This window comes from Megalobrama amblycephala, unplaced genomic scaffold (genome assembly GCF_018812025.1).
Source record: "Megalobrama amblycephala isolate DHTTF-2021 unplaced genomic scaffold, ASM1881202v1 scaffold545, whole genome shotgun sequence".
Taxonomy (NCBI): Eukaryota; Metazoa; Chordata; class Actinopteri; order Cypriniformes; family Xenocyprididae; genus Megalobrama; species Megalobrama amblycephala.
Window position 1 is genome coordinate 25,728 of NW_025953456.1, and position 20,619 is coordinate 46,346.

The 20,619-nt window shown below is 38.7% G+C and overlaps 1 protein-coding gene across 1 annotated transcript; it reads left to right on the plus strand.

Moving 5' to 3' along the window:
• The first annotated feature begins 11,988 nt into the window (after positions 1-11,988).
• On the plus strand, positions 11,989-19,300 carry LOC125261998 (E3 ubiquitin-protein ligase TRIM39-like). Its single transcript, XM_048180553.1, has 7 exons — positions 11,989-12,136; positions 13,607-14,160; positions 14,280-14,378; positions 16,113-16,346; positions 16,438-16,576; positions 18,530-18,565; positions 18,712-19,300. Exons 2-7 carry the CDS (start codon positions 13,609-13,611, stop codon positions 19,257-19,259), a joined length of 1,608 nt encoding a protein of 535 aa, XP_048036510.1. The 5' UTR covers positions 11,989-12,136; positions 13,607-13,608; the 3' UTR covers positions 19,260-19,300.
• The last annotated feature ends 1,319 nt before the right edge of the window (positions 19,301-20,619 follow it).

Here is a 20,619-nt window from a genome sequence, read left to right on the forward strand (position 1 = left end):
AGGTGGCTTTTCTCCGCCCCCAATCATAAAATAAGCATAAAATAAGTCTCTGGAATTGCCAGCTTAGGCAGAGAGTACAGTTTAGACATGATTTCTATTAAATGGAATATGATACATTTCACACAGATTTCATTTAAGCCATGATTCAAACATAAATTAGAGATTTAAATACATTGCAAACAAAACACACTTTCAATCAGTCATTCAAAAGTGATCACATTTACATGAATTGTGGGAGTTCTAAAACATAACTGGTTACATGTAGCATGTGTGGACATGATATTAAACTTATGCAGTTGAAAGATATTTGATAAGTCCGTTTCAAATTGTTTGGAACAATTCAATGCCGTTTTAGTTGTAGAAACAGTCTCTGTGGGTTTTTCTGTAAAGGTCACTCAGAGAAACAGGCCTGCATTGTCTCTGTCTCTTTTGATCTGGAGATCAAAGACTCTTTATCTTCTTGGGCTTAAATTGTGTTGTCTTTTTGACCTTTTGGTTTCTACAAATGGCTTAATTTTGCCACCTTTCCTTCAGTCAGGAAGCATGGGTGCCATAAAAGTACCTAGCAGGGGTTGTCAGACGGACTGGAGACGAAAATTATATTCTCTGAGCTTGGGTTTCTGGAATTATGTTTTGAAAGAATCATCTGTATGATTCATTTGTCTGGTTCGTCCATGGTTCCCACAATACTATTACCTGTAAAATAATATATTCATAATATATTGCTTGTGTGTTTGGAAGACAATCGTAATGAATTTGTAATGTAGTTAAATCACAAATAAAATATACTTAAAACACAAATAAAGTACACTAATCAATCATGTAATTAGTCCCTACACAGGCATATACTTAAAGTGTACAAAGTATACTTGAAATTGTTCCAATTTAGCACATAAAAGTACACTAAATATACTTAAAGTTATGCTTTAATACAACTTAATTACAACTAAAATATACTTAGTACAAAATTAGTTGTTTCAAAATAACACAAGTTAACTAATCATTAACACACTTGAAGTACTGTTACACTTGTTTTTCACCAGGAATGGAATAAATATTAAAATCAAAATGTCTGTTTTGTGAATTTGTGATTCATATTCTCTGTGTTCTCAGTGGATGTGACTCTGGATCCTGATACAGCTCATCCTACTCTCATCCTGTCTGATGATGGAAAACAAGTGAGACATGGAGACATTAGACAGAAACTCCCAGACAAACCAGAGAGATTTAATACAACTGTATGTGTCCTGGGAAAGGAGGGATTCTCCTCAGGGAGATTTTATTTTGAGGTGCAGGTGAAGGGAAAGACTGAATGGGATTTAGGAGTGGCCAGAGAATCCATTAACAGGAAGGGACCGATCATAGTGACTCCCAGTAGAGGATTCTGGACTGTGTGGCTGAGGAATGAGAATGAATATGAAGCTCTCTCTAGTCCCTCTGTCTCTCTGTCTCTGAGAGTGAAGCCACAGCGGGTCGGTGTGTTTGTGGATTATGAGGAGGGTCTGGTCTCCAGCTCTCATATCTACTCTTACACTGGTCAGTCTTTCACTGGGAAACTCTATCCATTTTTTAGCCCATCCTTAAACTATGGAGGTAAAAACTCAGTTCCACTGATCATCACACCTGTCTAATACAATAAATGAATTGTACAGTATACCTAATATGAAATACACAATGATATATATTTTGAAATGAGTAAAAAAACGTTTAACGTTTTTAACTTCTTTTTCATTGTCAAAGTCTATCATTTCTATCTATAATTGCAATTTGTAAACTAAAAATATGATTTTTTTTTTAATTGCTAACATACTTTTGTCCAAACTTTAGTCACATTTTCAAAACTCTAAACACTTTTAGCAGAACATCCGTCATTGTGGCCATACCATTAACACAATTCATGTCGTTTTCACACAAAATGCAGTAATTTAACATGTTTCTAAAAGGCTTAAATTTTCTTTTCATATAAGCTTACCCCATACCAAAATGGATCTTTTTCATCTTATTTGCAAATGCTTAAACACAGCAAGTCAGAAATGAAGACCCAATGTTTCAATCTTTAAATATAGGATAAAAGTATAGTATAGTTAGGTGTTGAAGTTCAACTCAATTTTGAATCAAGTTTGCTGTGTTTTGATAGAGTTAGTATACAGTTGTGTTCAAAATTATTCAACCCCCACTGAAATTGATTGTTTTGGTCGGTTTGACATTGATTTTGATCATTCAGTCATCCTGCTTGCAATTAAATCAAAGAGGCACGTGTAGGTCAGACAAATATAACATAACATTTATAATGAAATAACCACAAATGTCTTTTCTGAGCTCACATCATTATCAGTTTTATTCAACCCCCAAGTGACATTCAATCTTAGTACTTAGTACAACATCCTTTTACAGTTATAACAGCTTTTAAACGTGAAGCATAGCTTGACACAAGTGTCTTGCAGCGATCTACGGGTATCTTCGCCCATTCATCATGGGCAAAAGCCTCCAGTTCAGTCACATTCTTAGGCTTGCGCACTGCAACTGCTTTCTTTAAGTCCCACCAGAGGTTCTCAATCGGATTTAAGTCTGGTGACTGCGATGGCCACTTCAAAATGTTCCAGCCTTTAATCTGCAACCATGCTCTAGTGGACTTGGAGGTATGCTTGGGATCATTGTCCTGTTGAAAGGTCCAACGTCTCCCAAGCCTCAGGTTTGTGACGGACTGCATCACATTGTCATCCAATATCTCCTGGTACTGAAGAGAATTCATGGTACCTTGCACACGCTGAAGCTTCCCAGTACCTGCAGAAGCAAAACAGCCCCAAAGCATGATTTACCCCCCGCCATGCTTCACAGTAGGCAAGGTGTTCTTTTCTTCATAGGCCTTGTTCTTCCTCCTTCAAACATAGCGTTGATCCATGGGCCCAAACAGTTCTAATTTTGTTTCATCAGTCCACAGAACACTATCCCAAAACTTCTGTGGTTTGTCCACATGACTTTTGGCATACTGCAGTCGACTCTTCTTATTCTTTGGAGACAGCAAGGGGGTGCACCTGGGAGTTCTGGCATGGAGGCCTTCATTACGCAGGGTGCGCCGTATTGTCTGAGCAGAAACTTCAGTACCCACATCTGACAAATCTTTTCTCAGTTCCTCAGCAGTCACACGGGGACTTTTCTCCACTCTACGCTTCAGGTAGTGCACAGCAGTCGAAGTCAGCATCTTCTTTCTGCCACGACCAGGTAGCGTTTCAACAGTGCCCTTTGCCTTGAATTTGCGAATGATGCTTCCTATGGTGTCTCTTGGTATGTTTAACATCTTTGCAATCTTCTTATAGCCATTGCCCTTCCTGTGAAGAGTAATCACCTGTTCTCTTGTCTTCCTGGACCATTCTCTTGACTTCACCATGTTTGTAACCACACCAGTAAATGTCTAGAAGGAGCTGAGTATCACAGTCATTTTAAAGCTGCCTAATTGGTGCTTATTAGGCTTTATTGCTGCTCCCTGATATCCACAGGTGTTTTCAATACCTGATTGAAAAACTGTAACAAATAATTAAATAACAAAGCAACTTTTCATAATTATGCCGTTTTTCCTCCAATCACCACCTGAAAAAGCGAAATTGCCTGTCATTTTTTTTTTTACATCAAAATAAAGCAGACAATTAAACTGAATTGATTTGAACTGAATACCTTTATTGTCACTGTATACTTGTATATAACGAAATTAATAATGCTACATTTCATTACTGGTACATTTCACTCAAACACAACAGTGGATATAATAAAACAGAAACACCAACATTTCCATCAGAAACAGAAAAATAATGTTTTAATTGGTGTTAAAACAGAAACACCAATAAAACAATAAACATTTCCATCATTTCCGTTATGCGACCTCAATTTCACACTTCGCAAGTTTGCGAGCTACGCAGAGGATTTTACCCGGCAGTCAAAGTGGCATTACATCACAAAAGTGTGGACTCAGGGTACGATTTGGGATTCAGCCAAAGACACCAGACCTGAGAGCAGTGTCCCTCTCCTTGAGCAGGCACTGGACTTCACTTGTCATCATGGCTTCTGGTAGGGATAGATTCTGATCCTAGCCCAGGACAGCTGCAGTGGACTCCTCCAGGTCCTGGTGTCCAAAAACATCCCAGTTCGTACTTGTTCGTACTCATCCCTGTGCAGCTCTAGGAACACCAGGAACTGGTCTGAGATCAGTATGAAGACTGATGAGAGTCTGGAGCCTCCGAGGAGAGCTCTGGCTCAACTGCAGGACACTCTACAGGAGAAACTCACACAAACTGGTATGTTCTTCTGCCCTATTCAAGGGAATCAATTGACTATTGAAACTTGCATTGTGTTCTATGATAACATAATCCAAGAGGGATATGTGTGAAATGTCTAGCTTTTATCTCAAACAGCTTATAGGAGCACTGGGCTTTAATTTAATTTATTTATTTTAATATACTATTTTACGGAAAATAGCCGATTTTTTTAACGGTTATTTTCTTTTATTTTAAATTATACTCAACTCTAAAATTACAAACAATGTATGTAAATTAACAACTCGGCTGTTATTTTATGTATTACGACATTAATGAAAAATTACAGTAATTTAAATATTTTTTACAGAAAATGTACTGTATTTTTATACAGTATTTTTTCTGTTTTCTTAAATTACAAACAAATTTATGTAAAATTACATTAAAATTAAAACAGTAAAATTATTATTATTGTTTTTTTTTTTTTTTGCTTTGGAAACATTTTTATTATTATTATTATTAAACATACAGGGGATACATGAAATAGATTTTGAAACAAAATATAAAAAAGGATCAAAAAAGCAAACAAAAAATGATGTAACAAATATCTAAGACAAAAAAAACCTTTGTCAAACCAATCTTTTTTTTTAAAAAAATAGATTTTTTTTTCCCACGCAGCCCATTCTGATTATTCCATATGATACTTCTATGGGGGGGGGAAGTTGTGACAGAAGGCAAGCTTACAGGCTTCCAAGGCTTGTTTATGAAAATTGGCAAGCTTGATTGGGAGTTTAAAATATTTAAAACTGACAAAATATTATTTGCTATATGCCTACCTTTCATAAAGCCAGATTGGGAAACAGAAACAATTTCTTCTAAGCATGGTTTCAGTCTTTTTGCATAGAGGGAGGATAATAATTTATAATCCGAATTGAGTAAAGTGATTGGGCACCAATTATCTAAATACAGGGAATCTTTGTTAGGTTTTGGGATTAACGTGATCAAGCCCTGCTTCATGGATTCAGTCAATTCACCTTTCTGTACAGTCTTTAAAAACTTCTAAAACAAAATCTTTTATATCTTGCCAAAAGGTCCTGTAGACTTCAAAAGGCAGTCCATCTGGACCTGGGCTTTTATTAAGGGGAGCTTTCTGAATAATCATATCCAGCTCTTCCACCGTCAAGTCCATCTCACAAGACGACTGATTTGCATCACTTATTGTAGGTGTGAATGCTTGAAACCTCTCAAAAAAGCTATCAGAAAAATATGGTTTAATGGAAGAAATATAGAGTTGAGATTAAAGATATTCTTTTAGCTTTTCCTCTTTTCTTTTCTAAATTTAAAAAGTATGTTGAGTTTTTCTCCCCAAATTCTAACCATTTCACTCAGGATCTAATAAAAGCACCCTTAGCCTTTTCTACGTTTAGATTATTTAATTCTTCTTTTAAATTATGCATTTTGATTTTATCATCATCATTTGTCTGTTGCTTGCCTAAAATTTGATTAATTTCAATTAAGATAGAGGTGTATCTTAAAGATTTTGCCTTTGCTAATTGTTTACTAAATCGAATAGAGAATTTTCTACATTCGTATTTGAACATCTCCCAATTAGAAGATACAGAAGCAGAAGGTTTTCCTTTAAATTCTTCAATAATATTCTTTATACCTGAGCAATAAGAGGAAATGTCATGAGCCAAGTTTGAATGTGTCTGTGTTTTCAGGTCTTTTTCCTTCCCTGCTATTCTTTGATTTGTTTCAGCTGGTCCTCGTTGCCGCTCGCGTTCGCACCTGTTCTGTGTCTCTGTGTTGATTGCGTTACTTCTCCCTGTTCTCTGTTCGTGTCTGTGTCGGGTAATTGTTTAATGTTGGTGTGACGAGCTATCGCAGTCGCTCTTGTTGTAACGCTCTTTGTGTGTGTTAGCAGTAAGAATCTGAGTCTCAGTCCCAGTCCCAGAAGCCTTCATCTGTTCCTGCATTTGTGGTCCGTCTGTTTGAGACTCCTTTCAGCTGGCCTGGTTTCGTCCATCTACCAGCCTAGGTCTTCTCCATCAGCCTTCAGAGACCCTCCAGCAGGACCACTGTACAACAGTTGATCTGGGACTTATTACGGGAAGCTTATTGACAAGTCTCCTTTGTTCTCCAGCTGCAGTGTGCTGTGAACTACTTTGGCAGACTGTTTTTGTTCTGTTTTGTTTTGAGACTCAATAAATATTGTGAACATTCTCTTTTGCCTCTGGGTCTTCTGCAGTCACCTGACAGAATTACCCAATCAAACATGGACCCCGCAAAGGAGGGACCTATCCGCTCTGCAGTGGAGATGCAGGGTGTTATGCTCGGCAGGCATGAAGAGGAGCTCTCCGCGGCAAGACGTGGTGGAGAACCTCGCGGGCCTCGCGGGCCAGATTACGGATTTATCCCACCATTTTCAATTTCTCCGCCACAAGCTGTCTGACTCTTCACCTCCCAGCACAACCACCGAACAGAGAGTCAACAACCCACCACGATATTCGGGTGAGCCCACTGAATGTAAAGCCTTCCTGTATGTATGTATGAATGTAAAGTTTGTACTCTCTGTCTGCTCCTGAATGCGAAACGCTTGAGAAGTATTTGTCCGAAAGTCTAGTCGCCGGGACTATCGTTCCCTCCACCTCTCCTGCCGGTGCGTTTTTTTTTTTTTTGTAAAGAAGGATGGATCCTTACATCATTGCATAGATTATCGGGGGATTATCAGATGTCATCTGCCTTTGAGATCTTCCAGGGAGCTCAGATTTTCACAAAGTTAGATCTCCGCAATGCTTACCATTTAGTACGCATTAAAGAGGGTGATGAGTGGAAGACGGCGTTTAACACACAGCTCAGTCACTTTGAATATCGGGTTCTTCCGTTTGGCCTAGTCTACGCTCCGGCTGTCTTTCAGGCACTGGTGAATGATATTCTAAGGGACATGTTAAATATCTTTGTCTTTGTATACTTAGATGACATTCATATCTTCTCGCCTTCCCCAGCGGTGCACGTTCAGCATGTTCGTCGCGTCTTACAGCACCTCTTAGAGAACAAGCTTTTTGTTAAGGCTGAAAAATGCGTTTTCCACGCCCAGTCAGTGTTTTTCCTGGGCTCTGTGATCTCTGCTGACGGCATCAGCATGGATCCAGCTAAGGGTTGCCAGAGGGTTGTGTGATGGCGTGCGTTTCTTGGGGAATCGAGAAGCAAGTTAAAGCCGCCCTTAATAATGTTTCTATTCCCCGACGGTGCCCTCTGACCAAATTGTTTGTACCTCAGTCTGTACATCTCGCGGTCCTCCGCTGGGGACACTCTTCTAGATTGGTCGTTCATCCAGGGGTTAGAAGTACTCTCGCAGCTCTCAATCAGTGTTTTTGGTGGCCCTCAATGGCTCGTGACGTGTGTCGATTTGTCACTTCGCGTGCTGTTTGTGCACAGACTAAGTCTAGCAATTCACCTCCCGCACCTCCCCCTACCGATTCCATCTTGTCCTTGGTCTCATATTGCCATGGACTTCGTGACTGGCCTTCCGGCTTCTGCAAATAACACAGTAATCCTTACTCTTGTAAGCACTCCATTCCGTCATGTAAACTCCCCTCTGCTAAGGAGACCGCCCAAATTGTCATAGAGAACGTTTTTTACGGTCTTCCTTCCGACATCATCTCGGACAGAAGTCCTCAGTTTGCTTCTCAATTCTGGAGGGAATTCTGCTGGCAGATTGGTGCTTCTGCCAGCTTGTCATCAGGATTCCATCCTCAGACTAATGGGCAGGCCGAACGTACAAATCAAATTTTGGGTCACTGTCACAGTTCATGGATTCATTTACTCGCTCTTGTGTGTTTTTTGTGTGTGTATGTGTGTTAGTGAATGATTGTGTGGGCGTCACCCATTATGATCTGATTGCGATCTGTTGCCAGCCGTGTCTTGTTAAATGTTTGTTATAAAATGTGCGTGTCTTCATGTCGTCTTTGTCAGTTCGTTGCAGGCTGTCCCGGTGTTGTGTTCTCTGTTTTGTCTCTTCCTGGTTCTCGGATTCTGGACTATCGTCGTGTGCCCTGTTTTCTGGGTTGGATTATCCTTGGTCTCTGATACCCGCTGCAGCACTGCGCCACCCTGTTCATCACCAGTCTGCACACCACCGTCTCTGCACGTCACAGTCTCTGCCTTGACTGTCCATTTGGAGTGAAGTTATTGTACAGCGAATTCTGTCAATAAATATTGTTATACTTGCATTTAGATCCTCTGTCTGTGTTCATTTCCTGACAGTCGCATGCTCCGTACTTGGACTTTCGCAACCGTGCGTCCTGGAGCGAGCAGTTGCCATGGGTCGAGTACACCCATAATTCTCTTCCCTCCTTAGCCACTGGCTTATCACCATTTCAGTCATCTCTCAGCTATCAGCTGCCTCTGTTTCCTTCCCAGGAGACTAAGGTTTCTGTCCCTTCGGTCCAAGCGTTTATCCGTTGTTGCCAACGCACCTGGAGGACAGTGAGATAAGCCTTATGTCGCAACAGAGAGCGCACTCGTCGTACTGCCAATCGCCATCGCGTCAAAGCTCCCAGATATGTTTCCGGTCAAAAGGTGTGGTTATCCACTCGGGATCTGCCCCTGCAAAATGAGTCCCACAAATTGGCTCCGCGCTTCATAGGTCCCTTTTCCATAGTTAAAGTCATTAGTCCTGCAGCCGTCACGCTCAATTTGCCTGCCATCTTGTGGCGCGTCCACCCGGTCTTTCATGTCTCGTGTATTAAGCCAGTCGTTCGCGCTCCCCCCCGCCCTACCCATTGTCCTGTGCTCGTTGAGGGTTCTCCTGTTTACAGGGTCAGGAGGCTGCTGGATGTGTGTCGCCGGGGCCGTGGCCATCAATATCTCGTCGATTGGGAGGGCTATGTTCCCGAGGAGAGGAGTTGGATTCCAGCTTGGGACGTCCTGGACCATTCGCTCATTGATGACTCCTTCGCTCTAGCCAGTCCTCTTCCTCGGGAGCGCCAGGGGGCGCTCCTCGGGGGAGGGGTACTGTCATGAGCCAGGTTTGAGTGTGTCTGTGTTTTCGGGTCTTTTTCCTTCCCTGCTCACCTGACAGGAAATTCGTAATGAAGAACAATTACGTTTCCAGTATCCAGGGTTTCTACGACAACCAGCACCAGAATCAGAAAAATTAAGGTCAATAAAAGCAAGATCTGTGAGAGGAGCAGAACAGATACTGCTAGATTTAATAAAAGTAGACATGAAGTCTGAAATAAGCCAGTAATCTATATGCAATTTCCTTAAAAGATCTGCACAAAACCAAGTATTTGAACAATCATTTTCAACATGCATAAACCTGTATGTATCCAACAGAGAAAGGTTACTACAAAAATAATTTATAATATTGTTCCATTTGCATGACTCTGGTTTTGGATGAAATCTATCCAAACATAGATCGGGAGCTTCATTAAAATCTCCTCCAACAATTATTGCAGCAGAGGGGTATTTACATTTTAAATCAAGAATTTTAGAAGATAGATCCTGAAAAAAAATGTTATTTTGTGTATGATTGTTAAAACCATAAACATTGACCAAGATAAACAAAAATTCCTCCAAAAGAATAACAACAATGATCCATCTGCCCTCGGAAGAAGAAAAAGATTGAAGAATAGAGCTGCTAAAATTACGGTCAAATAAAATCAAAACTCCAGCAGAGCGATTAGTACCATGACAAAACAAGACATTACCTCCCCATTGATTGCGGCAAAAGGTTACATCTTTAAAACAAGAATGTGTTTCCTGAAAAAAATAAACATCCCTTTTCTGTGACGTACAAGATAAAAAATAAAGCCTTGCGTTTAGAGACACGAATCCCCCGTACATTAAGAGAAAAGCAAGACAATTGAACTGACATAAGAACAATAACAAAACAAGAGAAAAACTTTATACCACTACAATAGTAACAAAGATCTATAAAATGTAATACAAAGTACAATAAAGTGCAAAACTTGAAACTTATCCATACCCCTCTATAACATCTGTTAGCTGCCCTCCTCTTACCTCAACATACTACAAAAGATCTTCATATATAATGACATCAAGTCAATATTAGTACAATTCATCAGACAAAAGTTTCTCAATCAATATGGCAGTGAACATCATTGGCAAAGCCTGCAAGCGCTGACCTTCACTGTCCTTTAAAAGTCAGATATCGTCCACACAAATCTTCTTTTATCTACGATAGCAAATGGACCCTTAACCAGCACGATGACCCTCTTTTCGGGCTTTTTCCACCAAAGGCCATAACCTATTCCGGGCTTCCTTCGTTCTCTGCGTCTGGTCCTCCGATATCCTGATGTTTAAGCACTTCAGATTTTTTTTCATCAGCCCAGATACGATCGCGGTGAGATCTGGAAAGGAACTGTACAATTATCCTGCGAGGGCATGCATTGCCTAATTTTGGGCCAAGCCTGTGCACAACATCAATTGAAGTTTGCAGAACATCCGCCAAGCATGGTGACACCTGGAGAAAAATGTCCATTGTGGTCATATTGACATTCTCCCCATCTACCTCCGGAATACCTGAGATCTTTAAATTCCATCGCCTTTTGTAGGCGTCCAGCTCATCTACTCTATCCCATAATCGTTTTTTTTCGGCAACCAGGGTAGAGAGCTGAGAGTCCATTTGATCAGATTTAGTAGTTGTATCCTCTGATTTTTTCGAAACAGTGTCGACTCTTGCAGTAATATCAGCGATTAGGATGGATTTTGACGTGACCGATTTCTCAATCTCCAAAAGTTTATCCATAAAGTCATCCTGCTTCTTACCCAGTCTCTCTATCGCTTCAAGCAAGACAGCATTTGAGGGATCTGAGGTCGGGCGTCGCATTTTTGGCAAAGGGCTTGCAGCAGGAGACTCAGTAAGAAATACATCCAATGATTCCACAAAATTATTAGATTTGGAATAAGAATGCGTGCGTTTAACGCTCTCAGATTTCGGGATGTCATCCACTTCCATCATGATGCCACACAAAAATTCAAGAATCTGTGCTGTAGCCTGTCCAGTGAGAAGTTGTTGACGAAACTTGGAAAAAGCTCTCAAAAATGTGAATGTTTACTAACAAATGACATTAGATATGCGGAGAGCATAAACAGAGTATAAAGTCAGCACATGAGTACCAAAAAATCTACAGAGGGTAAGAAAATCAAGATTTGCACAAAATTCACGAAAGAGCTAAGGAAACACAACCTACACCGACGCCATCTTGAGAACCTTGAGAGTATTTTCTTATAAACTGTACTCCAATAATCTTTGTTTTTGTTAAAATTATGAAATTATTTTTTTTACAGTGTCCATAATTGAGAATGACAGTGTGTTCATTACAAGTGTGTCAGTTTGATCTACTACATGCAAACAGTTCAAGAATGTCAAATTATTTTCTCCTAACGGAAGAATAGAGGAATCATTCTGACAAATATAGAGATTCAACCTCAATTACCTCATGTTTGAAAAGACTGAAGATGTTTTAAAGGAAGAGCAGCATTCTGTCATCATTTACTCATCATGTCTTTCTGAACCTGAGTGACTTTCTTCTGTGGATCACAAGACATTTAGAAATACATACAATTTAAATTTCTTATTTGGTTTACTTGTATATAGTATATGCAAATGCTGAGATTAATCTGATAGAAACATTAGGCCTGTTACAAACAGACATACATGAACCAGCACACTGAATACGGAGACAAATGTAAATGTGTAAATGCAGGAGGAGCTCTGACATCACTGACATCAGAGAGATTCAGAGAAAGTGAACCTTGATCAACAACAATATGGACGCCTGAAACGATCAACCTCTTTAAACAACAGAATATTTATTGAGCCATTCAAAGAGTCTTGTGGACACATCTGATCCTCACAGGTAATGATAGAAATATAAGAGAGATTGAGCTGAACAGGTTTCTAATGGAAATGATCTGGTTTAGAGTTTATGTTGAACTGGAATGGGTTGAACTGAATCAGGCTTAAGCATGTGAAATACTCAACTACTTTACTTGTTTACTGCACTGAAATGATATCAGAATTATTAAAAGTATTTAATTTGATTGTAAAGCAAAGATTGGTGTTTCTGTCATTTTGTCCCTTGACAGAAAGACTAAAGAAACAGGAAGTAAATTAACTGCAGACAGAATGAACACAAACCTACAGCTGAAAATTACATATACATTAAACAAGATAAAAACCACATTTATAATATATTTTGTGGAGAGATGTATCTATTTTTATATAACGATATATATATGTTTTGGTTGAAAAATATATCACTTGTAACTTGTACTTTCGTTAATATAAACATCAGGTCAAAGTTCAGATTGTTCAGTGAGTTTATGAGTCTCTCACTGTGTTTCAAAGGAATTATTGTGTTACCAATTCTTACATGAGATTTAACCAATTAAAATAAATATTGATCAAATGGTCAAGATCCAGTTTGGTTTTAAGTCTGATAAAAATAAAATAAATTATTTAAATAATTTGAATGTCATTTTATTTCAGAGGTTTATAACATTGAAGAGTTGTTTATTAGAGTGAATAAACTGTGCTTTTTAAAATTATCTGATATGAAATATTATGAAGAATAAGTAAAATTAAATCTGATCATTGAGGTAATATTTCATTTAAACCTCAGTAACTAAATACACACTCATTATAGGAGCAAATTGGCTGTGATGTTTCTTATCAGACCATTGATCATATAATACAATTTCTTTTCTTGAAAACGAAGAGGGAAAGAACAATGGCAGAATCTTCAACAACAGCAAGAAAAACCAGGAAACGAAGTATTGAGGAGAATAGTCCATAAAAGTCAATAAAAAAAAGAAAGAAACAAAAGAAGAATGCTGAATTAGTGCATGAATGTCTTTCACTCTTCTCTAATAATATTTAATATGTAAAGTTCAGAAATTTACAGTAGTAGATAATACAATAAATCTTTGAAATATTCAATATTGCTCCTTATATGGTAAATGTTCATGTAATGAGCTTTACATCAGGGTTCTGATCACTTTCTCTGGGTTCATTTTGCAGTAATGACCAGCTGACTGAACATAATCTCTTACATATTTGAGTTTCTTCAAAATCACTTTTTACATTCAATCAGCTTCATGAGGTGCATCATGGGATTCTTTATAAACAATACTGCAATAGTTCATGTGTGCTAGACTTGCTGAGCCTTTTCCTTCACTGTCCACTCATCCATTTATTATAATACTACTACAACTAGTAATTATTATTATTTCAGTCCTTTAAGCAAAAGCCATTAGATAAAAAATTCACATGTGTTTCCAAACTTTAGACTAGTAGTGTGATTTATCTTCATCATTTCCCTTTCCAGCAATGTCATCCTCCAGCGGTCCACTGACTGAGGAGCTTCAGTGCTCGATATGTCTTGATGTGTTCACTGATCCAGTCAGCACTCCATGTGGACACAACTTCTGCAAGACCTGTCTGAATAAGTGCTGGGACAACAGCCAGACCTGCAACTGTCCAAACTGTAAAGAAACATTCAAGCGAAAACCTGATCTCAAGATTAATACCACACTCAGAGAGCTCATAGATCACTATAAAAAGAAAAGTCCTGAGAAAAAACCTGAAGTTCTGTGTGACGTCTGTGAGGAAAGAAAGCTGAAAGCCCTGAAGTCGTGTCTGGTGTGTCAGAGCTCTTACTGTGAAACTCACCTGGAGCCTCATTTGAGAGTGGCAGGTTTAAAGAAACACAAACTGATCAATCCTGTGAGGAATCTGGGGGACTATATATGTCAGAAACACGAGAGACCTCTGGAGCTGTTCTGTAGAGATGATCAGACAATTGTGTGTCCAATCTGCACTTTAACAGACCACAAGAATCACAACACTGTTTCTTTAGAAGAGGAGAGTGAAGAGAAGAAGGTAAAAGTTACTGACAAAACTGATTTTAAAGGGCTTATATCAAGGGGGAGTCATATTCTTTGATTTTATGAAAAGATGAATCATTTATGAAAACATATTGTATTGTTCTCTGTCTATAGTCTATAGAATTAATGAAGACACAGAAAGATGTGCAGCAAATGATCCAGAACAAAATCAAGAAGATTCAAGACATCAAACACTCAGCAGAAGTCAGAAAAGTGAGTTTAAAATAATGTAATTAAATTAATTTAAATGTTTTTTACTCATCATTTACAGACCCGATTCCAAAAAAATTGGGACACTGTACAAATTGTGAATAAAAACAGAATGCAATGATGTGGAAGTTTCAAATTTCAGTATTTTATTCAGAATTTATTCAACATAGATGACATATCAAAAGTTTAAACTGAGAAAATGTATAATTTTAAGGGAAAAATGTTGATTTTAAATTTCATGGCATCAACACATCTCAAAAAGTTGGGACAAGACCATGTTTACCACTGTGTGGCATCCCCTCTTCTTTTTATAACAGTCTGCAAACGTCTGGGGACTGAGGAGACAAGTTTCTCAAGTTTAGGAATAGGAATGTTGTCCCATTCTTGTCTAATACAGGCTTCTAGTTGCTCAACTGTCTTAGGTCTTCTTTGTCGCATCTTCCTCTTTATGATGTGACAAATGTTTTCTATGGGTGAAAGATCTAGACTGCAGGCTGGCCATTTCAGTACCCCGATCCTTCTTCTACGCAGCCATGATGTTGTAATTGATTCAGTATGTGGTCTGGCATTGTCATGTTGGAAAATGCAAGGTCTTCCCTGAAAGAGACGACATCTGGATGGGAGCATATGTTGTTATAGTACTTGGATATACCTTTCAGCATTGATGGTGCCTTTCCAGATGTGTAAGCTGCCCATGCCACACGCACTCATGCAACCCCATACCATCAGAGATGCAGGCTTCTGAACTGAGCGCTGATAACAACTTGGATTGTCCTTGTCCTCTTTAGTCCGGATGATATGGCGTCCCAGTTTTCCAAAAATAACTTCAAATTTTGATTTGTCTGAACTGCACTGTAGATGATGATAACTTCAAACTCTTTGCAATTTTTCTCTGAGAAACTCCTTTCTGATATTGCTTCACTATTTTTTGCCGCAGCATTGGGGGAATTGGTAATCCTCTGCCCATCTTGACTTCTGAGAGACACTGCCACTCTGAGAGGCTCTTTTTATACCCAATCATGTTGCCAATTGCCCTAATAAGTTGCAAATTGGTCCTGCAGCTGTTCCTTATATGTACATTTAACTTTTCTGGACTCTTATTGCTACCTGTCCCAACTGTTTTTGGAATGTGTAGCTCTCATGAAATCCAAAATGAGCCAATATTTGGCATGACATTTCAAAATGTCTCACTTTCAACATTTGATATGTTATCAATATTCTATTGTGAATAAAATACAAGTTTATGAGATTTGTAAATTATTGCATTCCTTTTTTATTCACAATTTGTACAGTGTCCCAACTTTTTTGGAATCGGGTTTGTAGTTCCAGTTCTCCAAGAGTCCTGATATACAGTCCAACAGCACTGGGACTTTTCACTGTTTGTATTGTTTGAGTCGTTTGAAATTTTGATGGTCAGAGCAAATACAGACAAGGTAACTGAAAAAAAATAATCTAAAATTTACTTTGTAGTGTTTTCTTTATTTTCTGTATAAAAACAATGTCACACTCACAATCTTGCTGTTGCTCTAAATATCAACATGTCTGTGATTACATGATCACTAAGTAAAGTATTAACACATCTCTCCTCAACAAGACACATGATTTGAAGAATCATTCAGTCCAAATATTGCAGAATTATGAAAGCCCCCTAAAAACACTGAAGTATGATCAATAGTGTCGCTGATTCTTGTCTTATCAAACACCATTAATAACGTGTTGATTGATCTGGTTGAGCAGAGAAACACAGAGAAGGAGAAAGCAGCCCGTGTCGAGCTCTTCACTGATCTCATCCGCTCCATTGAGAGATGTCAGACTGAACTGCTGGAGATGATGGAGGAGCAGCAGAAAGCAGCAGAGAAACAGGAGGAAGAGCTCATTGAAGAGCTGGAACAGGAGATCACTGAGCTAAAGATGAGAAACACTGAGCTGGAGCAGCTCTCACACACTGAAGATCACCTTCACCTCCTACAGGTCAGTCAACATCTCTCTGATCAATGATAATGCAGTATATGACACCATAACACTCCCCATGCTGAAGGATTTCTCCACTCTCCTGCTGTAGATTCACTCATCCCTGTACAGCTCTAGAAACACCAGGAACTGGTCTGAGATCAGTGTGAAGACTGATGAGAGTCTGGAGACTCTGAGGAGAGCTCTGACTCAACTGCAGGACACTCTACAGGAGAAACTCACGCAAACTGGTATGACAATATCAAATATACCGTACAGATACATATCTTTTAATATCAGTAATGAAAAATGAGTCTGGTTCAAGTTGAAATAAGAGAAGTATGTGAATAGGGCACCGTTGTGTGGGATGCACAATATACCAATATACCCAGGATGCTACGGGGCCCCAAATCACCACTTTGATGTTACTAACACTCATGTAGGTCGACAAAGCAAGTAAGCAAGGAAGGCCTATCTCCACATATGCACTGTTTTTAAATTGGAGTGCATGGTTAAACGCACAAGGTCAGTAATCCAAATGTGTGACGAAATGGCGCTGGCAATTAAACTGTGCGTCTGTCAACCACAGTGTAAAACAGATCGGGATCAGTGTCACATACATAGCGCTGATGAACAGCTCTTCAGCCACTCCATGAAGTGATAAACAGCTCAAGTCGATTAATCCATTTAAATTTGATGCAGAATTTGCTGTTATACAGTTGTGTGGTGAATCTAGCTGAAAACAGTCATGTAAACTGCATGACAATAATAATTTACCTTGCATCTGAACACATTTTTTCGGAAATGTATAAAAAAATGTTGCTGTTAGTTGCAGGAGAACCATTGTGCAGTTTATTTAAGTTCCAACAGAATCAAACATAAAACTAAGACATTAACTGGCTTGGCATGGCTACATGGCAAAGCAATAGACAGGAACCTAATCTTACCCACAGTGGTACAGGGACAATACTAAACCAAGAACAAAGCAAACATGAGGGCTTAAACACATGGCAATGGGGAGCACATGGTAAACAATAGCAAACATAGCAATGAAAACATAACAAATAAACTTGAATAAACTTCAAAATAAGGCATGAACATGAAAAAAAAAAAAAAAGACCTGGGCCGTTGAGCATGGGTGGACCTGGGATGTGGAGCATAGGCGGACCTAGGCCGTGGAGCGTAGGTGGACCTGATCCGTGGAGCATGGGCTGGAGTCCCCTCTGGACGCTGGTCAGTGGATGCATGCATGGCCGAAACACACATAATAGCAGTGGCCATAATGTCTAGTGCTGCACACTCTGTAGACTCTGGTGTAGTAGCCGTCTTAGCTGAGGTCTCAGGCATGGCAGCCATCTTGGCTGAGGGCTCAGGCGTGGCAGGCATGACCTGAAGAGACTCAGGCTTGGCAGACGTGACATAAAGAGACTCAAACTTGGCAGGCATGACGTGAACAATCTGTGGCTGGACAGGCATGACGCGAACTAGAGACCTGTACTCTCGCAGGATCCGCGGGACCCAACGCAACAGAGTGCGGCGCGGGACTAGATTTGATGGGCGGGCGCGCGTGCGGGTTGCTGGAGAATCAAATGATTGCCAAATCTCATTATCATCAACTCAAAGTCCTTCGTGAAGATAACAGAGAAAAGAGAACATTTTCATAATTTCAGGAAACACATTTGAAAAACAGTAAATTCATCTTGTACTAGAAGCTTCATCACTGTAATCACAACCATGAGGCTTTAGTACATCTGCAAACATGTTTACATGAGAAACTGGAGAGAGAAACAGTAATTTTCTATAATTTTGCATTGGCCTTTTCAACTGTCCCATCTAAATTGTGTGAATATGTATCAGATGAAATTAGTTTAACATTTAACGTGAAGAAAGTAAAAATTACAGACATCATAAATTAAGGACGCAAATTTACAAATTTCAAACCTGTATTAAACAGCTTTGGAGAGTATTATTTGAAGTGTATTTGGAGTGTTGGAGCATTAGAATATTATTATTATAGAATATTAAGATCTTAAACTCAAATCAATAGGGGTTTCTGCTTGATTCTCTAAATATCAGCATATATACACACTTTGACAATATAAAAACATGATGTCGTACACAATTCTTTAAATACAATTGTAAAGCTTGTTTATAATCCACTCATGAATCATGTCAAAGATCTGATGATGTTTTATTGTCATTAGTCTCTACAGATCTGAAGAGGATGCAGCAGTATGAAGGTACAGTGTGTGTCTGAACTACACTAGATTACATTCATATACTCACAGCTTCATTACTGACCTACAGGATGATTAAACACTGATTAAATATTAAAAACATCATCACAGAATGCTTGTATTAAGATTCATATTCTCTGTATTCTCAGTGGATGTGACTCTGGATCCTGATACAGCTCATCCTCAACTCATCCTGTCTGATGACAGAAAACAAGTGAGACATGGAGACATTTGGCAGAAACTCCCAGACAAACCAAAGAGATTTGATAAATGTGTATTTGTCCTGGGAAAAGAGGGATTCTCCGCAAGGAGATTTTATTTTGAGGTGCAGGTGAAGGGAAAGACTGAATGGACTTTAGGAGTGGTCAGAACAAGCATTAACAGAAAGGGATTGTTCACACTGAGTCCCAGAAATGGATTCTGGATTGTGGTTCTGAGGAATGAGAATGAATATAAAGCCTGTGCTGATTCTCTTGTCTCTCTGTCTCTGAGCGTGAAGCCGCAGCGGGTCGGTGTGTTTGTGGATTATGAGGAGGGTCTGGTCTCCTTTTATGATGTGGAGTCCAACTCTCATATCTACTCTTACACTGGTCAGTCTTTCACTGGGAAACTCTATCCAATTTTTAGCCCGTGCTTTAACAATAAAGGTAAAAACTCAGCTCCACTGATCATCACATCTGTCAAATACAATAAATGAATGCACACCCTAATATGAAATACACATGAAAAAAAAAAAAATAAATAAATAAATATTTATGTAAATAAATATGTAAAAACATGTTTTGCTAGGTTTTCATTGTTAGAATCCATAATTTCTAGCTATAGTTGCACATTGTTTTGTACAAATATAATGCTTGTTTAACAAATTTTTTTTTCAACTTTTCATAATTATTCATGCCTTTTTTTTCTCCACCTGAAAAAATGAAATTTTGCTTGCATAAAAATAAACTATGAGAACCTTAATAAACTGACTGAATGAATTCATTTTAATTACAAAAATGAATGCATACGTTTTAATTACAATATGTTCTGTTATATTACTGTGGTACATCAGATGGTAATACCTCAATATATATCAAAGAACTGAATGATTACTATACTCATACATGACACATTTGTCCATGGTACTTCATTATATTGTGATCATGGTAATAACAAAAATAGGAGAAAAAGATGACAATGTATAGAAGAAGAAGAAAAACATGGTATAACCAAGCTGTCAAATGTTAACCCTCATGGTAAAACTATGTTTTATCATAAGAAATAAGAATACAGAAGAAATGAGTTAAGTTCAGTAGACAAATTTCAGCACAATACTCTTTTTATTGATACAGTTGAGTCCATCTTAAAATAAAATATAGGACTGTTAAATATCTGATGATGCTGATCTGAAGATACAAATATGAAACCTTATAAAAGAGTACCTTATAGAATGACGCCTCATAAAAATTATTTTCCATCTTATTTTCCATCTTACAATAATGCAAATACAGTAATTAAATGACGCAATATTGATTTGTGTTTTATTAACGTCTACAACTACCCCAACCCTAAACCCTTACAATAAGCTCCACTCGGCCCCTCAGGCTGCAGCCAGCCCCTATTGACCCATAGAGACTGCATTGCAGTGCCTGCAGTTCGTAAAAAAAAAACGCTCTTTGAATGGAAGTCTATGAGAGCACTCTAGGCAATTCTCGGCCAGAGTGAAATTGCCCAAAAAGAGGCAGTACTCCACAGAACGTGACTTGACGCTGATTAGACTATACATCTTGAGGCTGAACAAACAGTCTAGAGCAGTGACAGCGAGTTTGAGATCTTTGCGGAACAAAAGTGGGCGTTTCTATATTTGTGGGTGTTTTCAAACTGGTGGGTGTTTATATATGAAAATCCTTAAATTAAGATAGCTCCTGAACTAAACATTGTAAGTTTGGCATTGACAAAGGTCACATGTGACCGAAAGTTTGCCCTTTTTTTCAGTAAAGTTTTGTTTTTTTGTCTCGCATCTGATGTTATTTCTTCCTTGGTGGAGTGTGCAGATTCTTTTGATATGATACACT